The sequence below is a fragment of the Palaemon carinicauda genome, chromosome 7 (genome assembly GCF_036898095.1).
Source record: "Palaemon carinicauda isolate YSFRI2023 chromosome 7, ASM3689809v2, whole genome shotgun sequence".
NCBI classification, from domain to species: domain Eukaryota; kingdom Metazoa; phylum Arthropoda; class Malacostraca; order Decapoda; family Palaemonidae; genus Palaemon; species Palaemon carinicauda.
Genome location: NC_090731.1, coordinates 166,260,759 through 166,270,929, shown reverse-complemented (window position 1 = coordinate 166,270,929; position 10,171 = coordinate 166,260,759). Strand labels below are relative to the sequence as shown.

The window sequence follows — 10,171 nt, the reverse complement described above, 5'->3', positions numbered from 1 at the left end:
TATTAGGGTTAAGATCAGCTGCACATCAACATCTGGTACAGCTGCACACAAGATCAGGACCAGCTGCACATTAGTTGTGGATCAGTTGCACATAGAGGTATGGGCAGCAGCATATGATGGTCTGGATTGCACATTGTCTGGGCAAGCAGCATGCAAGACCTGGATCAGCTGCACAGGTATGGGCAGCAGCATATGATGGTCTGGATTGCACATTGTCTGGGACAGCAGCACGTAAGACCTGGATCAGCTGCACGTGGAGCTCTAAATCATTTACCCAGTCTGGATCAGTTGCACATTACATAGCATAACTTCACAGATCAGGATCAGCTTGCACATGAAGGTCTGAAATGCGGACAGTTTTGGACAGCTGCACATAAACCTGGATCAGCTGCAAATGAAGCTCTATCAGCTACACATGAAAGTGTGGACCAGCTGCACACAAACATCTGGGTCAGCTGCACACACAGGTTTATCAGTTGCACATTCTATAGCATAGCTGCATATCAAAGTCAGGATCAGCTGCACATTGTCTAGGATAACTGCAAATCAACTAGTACAGCTTCACACATCAAGATCAGCTGCACATAGAGGTATGGGCAGGAGCACATGATCTGGATTGCACATAATCTGGGATGGCTGCACAATCTATAGCATAGCTGCACATGAAGCTGTGGAGCAGTTTAAAAGCTTAAAGGCTGAGGCAAGGAACAGTGACATTGCCCTATCAAGCAGGCCAATGCTCTAGAAACTGACCATATTACCTATATGATCACTGCCCAAGTCCCCTCTCCACACAAGCTAGGGTCAAGCAATGGCTACTAATAACTCATCAGATAGACTTTACAATAGGTGCCCCCAACCCCATCATTAGCTCACAAGGACGGTGAGGTTGCAGTGAACAATGGAACTAATGAGTATGAGCGGGACTCTAACCCCAGTTTGGCAATTACCAGGCGACAACGCTACCGCTAGGCCATACATAGAGGTATGGGCAGCAACACATGGTCTGGATTGCACATCTAGGGCAGCTGCACGTAAGACCTGGATCAGCTGTTCATAGTTCTCCAGCTCCACGTGATCTCAATTAGCTGCATAAGATACCTATCAGCTGCACATTTTATAGCAAAGCTGTATGTCAAGGTTTGGGTCAGCTGTGCATAAATATCTGGGATGGCTGCACATTCAGGTCTGGATTAGTTGTATATAAAGGTCTTGATTAGCTGCACATTTATAACATAGCTGCATAACAAAGTCTGGATCAGCTGCATGTCAAGGTTTACAACAGGTGCACAAGCTGCACATCAGACCTGGATCAGCTGCACATAAAAGTGTAGATCTGCTGCACATTGAGGTATGAAACCACTGCACATGAGGGTCTGGATTAGAAACACATCTGATACAGCTACACACAAGATCTTGGTATTGGCAGCTTGCACATGAAAATCTGGAGCAGCTGCACATAAAGGTCTGAATCAGCAGCTGCACATATACCTGTATCAGTTGCACAAAGGTATGGGCAGCAGCACATGGTCTGGATTTCTCAGCATTTGGGACAGCAGCACGTAAGACCTGGATCAGCTGCGCGTGAAGTTCTAGATCATGTACACAGTCTGGATCAACGACACATGAAAGTGTGGATCAGCTGCACATTATGGTCTGGATGAGGTGCACATTGATGTAAGACAGCTTCACATTAGGGTTAAGATCAGCTGCACATCAACATCTGGTACAGCTGCACAAGAAGATCTGGATCAGCTGCACATAAGTTACATATCAAACTTTAGAAGATCTGGATCAGCTGCACATAAGTTACATATCAAGCTTTAGGACAGCTGCACACAGTCTGAATCAGCAGTAGTACATTGATGTCTAGGGCAGCAGCACATCAAGGCATGCATCAGCTGTCGAAATCTGGGGCAGCTGCACTTTAGAGCTGCATATCAATGTTTGGATCAGCTTGAACATAGTTCTGGACCAGCTGCACATGAAGATCTGAATCAGCTGCACATGAAGTGTGGATCTGGACATTGGGGTCTGGATTAGCACATCAACATTTGATACAGCAGCTGCACACAAGATCTGGATATGTTGTACAAAGAGGTATTAGTAGCAGCTGCACATAGCTGTTGATCAGTTGCACAAAGTTATGGGCAGCAGCACACGAAGGTCTGGATTTCACAACATTTGGGACAGCAGCACTAAGACCTGGGTCAGCTGCACATAAATCTCTACATCATCTACACAGTCTGGAACACCTGCACATGAAAGTGGATCAGCTGTACATAAGATCTGCATAGTTACATATCAAGCTTTAGAACAGCTGCACATCAAGGTCTGGGACAGCTGCACATTGATGTACGAGTGTTACACATTAAGGTCTAGATCAGCGGCACAAAAAATCTAGAGCAGCTGCACATAACATGGCTACACAGATTCAGAACAGTTGCACATGCAGGTCTGGATTAGCTGTGGATCAGGTGCACATAGAGGTATGGGCAGCAGCAGCTCTGGATTGTACATCTGGGACAGCAGCAAGTAAGACCAGGATCAGGTGCACATGTCCTAAACCAACTACAGTCTGGATCAGCTGCTCATGAAAGTGTAGATCAATTGCACTGCACAGAGGTTTGAAACAGCAGCTGCACATCAGACCTGGATCAGTTGCATATGAAGATCATGATCAGCTGGCCATTTACAAGAGCTGCACATTTCGGTCTGGACCCGGTGCGCACAATATTTGAGATCAGCTGCACAGAGGTATGGACAGCTGTACATGAAAATCTGAAGCCACTGCCCATAGCATAGCTACATATCATGGTTTAGAACTGCTGCATATCTACATGGGGATCAACTGCATAACATCTGGATCAGCGCTGAAAATCAAGGCCTCGTGCAGCTGAACAGTGTCTGGGACACCTGCACATAGATTAGTTACATATCAAGCTTCAGAACAGCTGAACATAAAGGTCTAGATCAGCTGCACATTCTATAGTATAGCTACATGGCAAGGTTTTGGACAGCTGCACATGAAGATCAGCTGCATATTCTATGGCATAGCTGCTTATTAAGGTTAGAGTGAGCTGCGCATAAATATCTGGGACAGCTATTCTTGAAGTTCTTGAACAGCTCCACATTCTACAATATACTTGCATGTCAATGTTTGGGTCAGCTGCACATCAAGGTCTGGACCAGCAGCTGTATATGAGGCTGTGGATCAGTTGCACATAGATAGGGGCTGCAGCACATGAAACTCTGGATTGCACATCATCTGGGACAGTTGCACATTTAGATCTGGAAATCCTACAGCATACCTGCATGTGAAGGTTTTAGGTCAGCTGTACATAAATCTGGATCAGCTACACACGACCTGAGACAGCTGCATATGAAGAGCTGTATCAGCTGCACATGGTCTGAAATGCACATAAATGTTTAGGATCAGCTGCACATCAACAAATGGGACAGCTGCACAATATAGTATAGCTGCATAACAAGGTCTGGAGCAGCGGAACATCAACACCTGGAGCAGCTGCACGTGAAAGTGTGGATCAGCTGTGCATTCAGTCTGGATCAGCTGCATAATCAGATTGGATCAACTGCACTCAGAGGTACGGGCAGCTGCACATGAAAATCTGGAGCTGCTGTACATGGCATTGTTACATATCAAGCTTTAGGTCAGCTGCATATTAAAAAGTCTGGGTCAGCTGCACATTCAAGTCTGGATTAGCTACAGACAGGTAGGGGCCACTGCACATGGTCTGGTTCAGCTGCACATCAACATCTAGGACAGCTGCATGCAAGATCTGGATCAGTTGCATGTAGAAATATGAGCAGCTGGACATGGTCTGGATCAGGTGCACATTCCATAGCATAGTATAGCTATGGATCAGCTGCATAGAAAAGTGTGGAACAGCTGCACATGGGCAGCTGGATTTGGTCTGGATCAGCTGCGTGTCAACCTCTGGAAGAGCTGCACATCAGACTTGGATCAACTGTGCACATTGAGGCATGATAGCTCACATCAGGGTCTGGATCAGCTGCGTGTCAACCTCCGGAAGAGCTGCACATCAGACCTGGATCAACTGTGCACATTGAGGCTTGATAGCTCACATCAGGGTCTGGATCAGCTGCACGGAGGTATGAACAGCTGCACATGTAAACCTGGATCAGCTGCACATAGCTGTGGATCAGTTGCACATAAGAGGCATTATGGGCAGTAGCAAAGAAGCTCTATCATTTACATGATCTGGATCAGCTGCACATAGAAGTATGGGCAGCTGCACATGAAAACCTGGAGAGGCTGTATATAGTTTGGAACAGCTGCACACAGCTAGTGATCAGATGCATAGATGCATTACGCCAGAAGCACATGAAGGTCTAGATTGCACATCGTCTGGGACAGCTGCATGTAAAGCCTGGATAAGCTGCACGTGAAGGTCTATCAGCATAGCAGCATGTTGAGATCTGGATCAGTTGCACACACTGGGACAGCTGCACATGAATATCTGGTTCACCAGCAGATTGCATATAAAGCTTTAGAACATCTGCACATGAAGCTATGGATCAGTTGCACAAAGATGGGCAGCAGCACATGACGGTCTTGAATCTCTGCACATTCTATAGCAAATATGCATGCCAAGGATTAGGTCAGCTGTGCATAAATATCTGGGTCAGCCGCACATTCAGGTCTGGAACAACTGCAAATTCTATAGCATATCTGCATGTCAACGTTTGGGTCAGCTGAACGTAGAGGTACGGGAAGCTGGATCAGTTGCACAAAGGATTGGTTCAGCTGCACATCATCCGGGACAGCTGCATGCAAGATCTGGATCCACTGCATGTAAAGGTAAGGGGCATTTGCACATAGAGATTTGAATTAGTGTCATATAAAGGTCTGGATCAAGCACATTCAGGTCTGGATGATTCAGACTTATGGGCATTTAGATCTCTATCAGTTGCAAGTTGAGGTCTGGGAAGGTACACAAGATATTGAGCAGCTGTACAATCTATACAATAACTGCATGGTGAAGTCTGGAGCAGCTGTGCATAAAAGTCTGGGGACACCTTCAAGTTCTATAGCATAGCTTGGCTGCATTTAAAGATCTGAATCAGCTGACAAACATCTGAAAAAGCTGCACATAACATGTGGGACAGCTGCACATGCATATCTGGATCAGTTGCATATTGAACTTGTAAGGCACCTGTAAATTGAGGTCTGCAGAAGATGCACATGGTGAAGACTGGAGCAGCTACACGTTCTATAGAATCACTACATGGTGGTCTGGGGCAGCTGCAGATCAAATCTGGATCAGATGTAGATGGTCAGGATCTGCTGCAGATTCAGTTCTGGAGTAGCTGTACATAGAATGGTTAGCTGCGCACGAAGATCTGGATCAGTGGCACATGAAGGTGTGGATCAGCTACACGTGAAGGCATGGATGAGCGGCACATGGTGGTATGAGCAGCTGGAAATGGTCTGGATCAGCTGCATGTCAAGGTATACAACAGTTGCACATCAATTGTCTGGAGCAGCTTCACATCAGACCTGGATCAACTGTGCACATTGGGGTCTGGATCAGCTGCATAGAGGTATGAACAGCTGTACATGAAAACCTGGAAAGCTGCACATAGTATAGCTAAGATGCACATAGCATAGCTACATATCAGGGTTTAGAACAGCTGCACATAGCTGTGAATCAGGTGCACGGAGGCATTATGGGCAGCAGCACATGATCTGGATTGTACATAGTCTGGATCAGCTGCACATGAAAATCTAGAGCAGCTGTACATAGCTACATATCAGAGGTTAGAACAGCTGCATACAGCTGTGGATTAGTTGCACAGATGCATTACGGCCAGCAGCACGTGAAGGTCTGGGTCAACTTCACATATAAGCTGCACATGAAGGTGCATAGCTGCATGTTGTCTGGATCCGTTGCCAAGTCTGGGACAGCTGCACATGAAAATCTGGATCAACAGCACTCTGTTGCATATAAAACCTTAGAATATGTGCACAAAGGCCGGAAGCTGCTGCACATTCAGGTCTGGATGATGTAGATGTATGGGCAGGTGAACATGAAGATTCAGATGTATATTGAAGTCTGGGGAAGCTACACAAGATATTGAGCAGCTGCAAATAGAGGTCGAAGAGGCTGCACTTTCTATAGAATAGCAGCCTGGTAAAATTTGGAGCAGCTGTGCGTAAAGGTCTGGGGACAGCTGCACATTCTATAGCATAGCTTGGCTGCATGTAAAGATGTAAAGTTCTGGATCAGCTGCACAAACATCTAGCTGCACATGAATCTGGATCAGTTGCATGTTAAAGTCGAGGCACCTGCAAATCAAGGTCTGCAGAAGATGCACTATTAGAATAGCTAGCTGCATGTTGTAGTCTGGAGCAGCTACACGTTGCTACAAGTTTTATAGTTTAGCTGCACATCAAAGTTGGATTGGCTACACATCCACGTCTGGATCTAAGTTGCACAAACTCCTGGAATAGCTGCACATGGTCTGGAGAAGCTACACATTTTATAAAATCACTGCATGGTGGTCTGGGGCAGCTGCAGGTCAAATCTGGATCAGCGACCCATGAAGGTGTGGATGAGCTGCACATCCAAGTCTAGGCAAGTTGCATGTCAAACCTGGAACAGCTGCACATTGATGTCTGTATGAACTACACATCAGTGTCTGGAACAGCTACACAGTGCACATCAACCCTAGAGAGGTATAGTACAAGTACAGGAGACTGAGTTTTGGAGCAGCTGGAATTCTACTTCTGTGGTTTTGGAACAGCTGCATGTCAAACCTTGAGAAGCTGCCCATTCTAGATCATAACTGAATGTTGAGGTCTGGAGCAGATGAACATTGCAACCAGCTCAGAGATGTCTGTACCTTGAGGAATAGTCTGGAGCAGCTGCACATTGGTGAGGAGCAGTTGCATGTTAACCTCGAGCAGTTTGGAGCAGCTGTACATTCTAGGGAATAACACATCAATCCCAAGAAGTCTGAGCTGTTGCCTCTCTTTTGCCTAACCCTGTGAACTTCAAGCTTTAGAGTGGAATGTGTAGTTTATCTTTGGGACTCCCACTTTATCACTGCTCAACCTGCTGGTGTGTTTGTCAGAGATCTGACCTTTTTCTGCTGGCTCTAAGCATCAGAAAAATGGCTACACGAGTGTATGCAATTTTATACTTCATCTCCCATTCCTCACAAATGGTAATTGTTTTATCATCATTCCGGAGATTGTTGAAGGCCGGCGTCTGGGTAGAATTAAGTTGGCTACATGTTCTTGAACATTATGGCAGCGCAACAACCGTGTAAGCCACACGTTTCCCACAAGATAAACAAGTCTAAAGGTAATGCCATGATGTACAAGATTGAAAGGTAGGGTTAGTTCTCTTATTCTCCCTTCTGCCTTGTGGTGCAATAGTCAGTGTGTTGCTCATCATCCCAAATGTCGAATTTTAGTAAGCTGAGCTCTTATCTCAAGATATCAACAAAGAGGAAACCCTTCTTTCCTTTGATATCTACGGAGAGGAAGAATCTGGTAAACTTAAACAGATTGTTCACAAGTGCTGGACACATTTTCATATGACTTTTGGGCACTAATCCCAACACTTCCTTATCACACGAGCTGCTCATTAGGAGTGGCTTGTGGTTATCAACCTTGCTCCATATCAGGAACGAGTTTAACATTATCCAAGAGGAAAGAACCTTCCAGCAATGTTCAGGGTGTTTTTCTTCCAACAAACACCTTTTCCTGAATTAATGCGTTAAAAGTGTAAGACAGATGGGTTATTGCATCATGAAAAATTGCATATGATAATAACTTGATACAGACCCATATCGCCTTAAGCTTATTCCCTGAAATGAAAGCGAGAACTCTTGGATAGAGGAACTGCTGGGTAACCTCCATTCAGTATCATTCTTGATACTTGTATCAATTCTGTAAGTCACTAGCTTCACACCAAAACTAAACTCCTAGGTGTGTGTAGGAAATGTAATTTACTACCAAACAATTTTTAAAGACTGGAACTGGTGTAAAAAATGCCTTGAGAAGCAGTGATGCTACTGGGTTACTAAAACTGAATGATAACATTCTGCCTTTTCTGTTTTTACTGTTTTTAATTGTAAATTTATATAATAAAATTATGAAACTTTTATTTATACATGAACACATTCTGTAGTTTAAAAAACTTACTTTTGGAATGAACTCGGGATTTTTCAAATAATGAATGAAAGCAAACTAATTTTAAAAAATTAATTTATGAAATTTGTGAACCAAAGTGCATGAATCTTACCAGTAGGTAGCCTTTTATAATAGTAAAATACTGGATGCAGGAAATTTGATCTGTGGGCTTCAAGTGGATCACCAGTAGCTCGATCAGCCCTAAACGTATCTTTATCAGGTCCCGAAAAATCTGGGCCATATTCCATGAGTACCACTATAACTTCTTCAGCTTCACGACCTGTTAGCTCTTCAAGTCGTGCTAGCAAATGTACCGGAAACTCTTTAAGCAGTTCAAATCTTTTACCATTACTGTAAATATAAATAAAATTACATTAGTAAATATATTTAAATTAAAAATTTTAAAATTACCATACTATTTAATACAACAATTTCTAATGAATAGAACTAAATTAATTTTTATGCACTTACTCTTTTAACAGGACAAAATCAGCTAGAACACCAAACATCTGATAAGGTCCGGAAGCTTCGTTAATCCTACGAACAAGGATATTCAGGAGATCACGAGTTGAATGAGAAGTTACTGGCCATCGCTGGCCTTCATGACGCCACTCTAGAAGGCGGTGTAATACTTGCGCTAGAAAGAATAATTGAGCAGTGCAGTGAATGCAAGTCCAATATATGCTAACGTTATGGAAGGGAAATTCAATCACAAAGTCAAAGCAGTAATACAATAGTTAAAGTAAATTACGGTATCAGAATCAAAGAAACAATGTGGATTTAAAGTAGCTTTACTATTGTGTGTATTTGATAAATTAAACTAGAGTACTGTATTTAGGAAAACGTGTCTTATTACCCCCATTCAATGCTAAAAAGCAAATTATAAGCACACAAATCCTGTAAAAAGTATGATGTGAAGCTCTCGTTTGTAAGGGGAAGGATTTGTGAATATAATACCAGTGTGGGCCCTGCAAGGTCATTCAGATCTCGAAGTATAACTGTGGAGAAAATCCTACAGTTACACGAAGTAAAACTCAATTTAGTTGGACAGCAATGTGAAAGAAAGGAAGCTAGAATGGAGATGAAGTAGGCTATAAAAATGCTGATGGTCAAAACAAATACCATGCAAGGTGATACTAACCCCATACAGGATATAATCTTTCTAGAAATATGATTTTTACAGTGTTATCGAACTTGTTTACGGAGCTCTACCTCAATTTTCAATACTCGCTTTACGAAAATACGACATACCAACTCTTCATCAGTTTAAAAATGTGACCTATTGTTTTAATTAACTGCAAAGAATAAAAGTAAGTTATGCTATGGTTACAAACCCATTTTTTAAAATCTGAAATGTTTTGCCAATCATCACTAAAGTAGCATTAACAACGACCACAATACATAGTAAATACCGGTATTTAAAAAAGAATGTGCATTTGAAAAAAGCCTCAATAGGGGAAATTTATAAAAACTCTAAAATATAATTTCATACAAAATCATTATTTTTATTACCCTGATTCATATTAAATGTGTTTTAAACTAATTTCTACAAAATCATTATTTTTATTACCCTGATTCATATTAAATGTGTTTTAAACTAATTTCTAAGTTTAGTGTAAGAGTTAGTGTCTTTTAGACAATGAAGTGGCAAAAGCCAACTACATTACAATTCATGTGACCTAAATACAAAGCACAAGATTTAAATCTAATTGGTAGGTTATAAAATACAATTAGTTTTAGGAACTACTTAATTAGATTTTATGTCAATCTAATGCACTACCTGGATTGGAATTTAGATGGATGGTAAAGAACTTGCCACCAGTTATTTGTGAAGGTCTTTTTACAAGTGAAAATTTTCATATACCTCCATTTAAAATAGACTATATCTACTGTATATACTAGCAAGAGAACCCATCTGTCCTGCTTCATCTTTTCGTCAGAATAATAGAATACCTATCTCATATTATTCCTGCCAACTTGCCTCTT

General features: G+C 42.5%; 1 protein-coding gene across 1 annotated transcript in view; it reads right to left on the bottom strand.

Moving 5' to 3' along the window:
- Positions 1 to 10,171, bottom strand: part of LOC137644128 (FAD-dependent oxidoreductase domain-containing protein 2-like) — a 290,079-nt gene that overhangs the window by 18,565 nt on the left and 261,343 nt on the right. Inside the window, exons 10-11 of the mRNA XM_068377099.1 lie at positions 8,657 to 8,822; positions 8,298 to 8,536 (exon numbers count right to left, since the gene is read on the bottom strand). Coding sequence (XP_068233200.1) covers positions 8,298 to 8,536; positions 8,657 to 8,822 — 405 coding nt within the window. The remainder of the gene's footprint in view (positions 1 to 8,297; positions 8,537 to 8,656; positions 8,823 to 10,171) is intronic.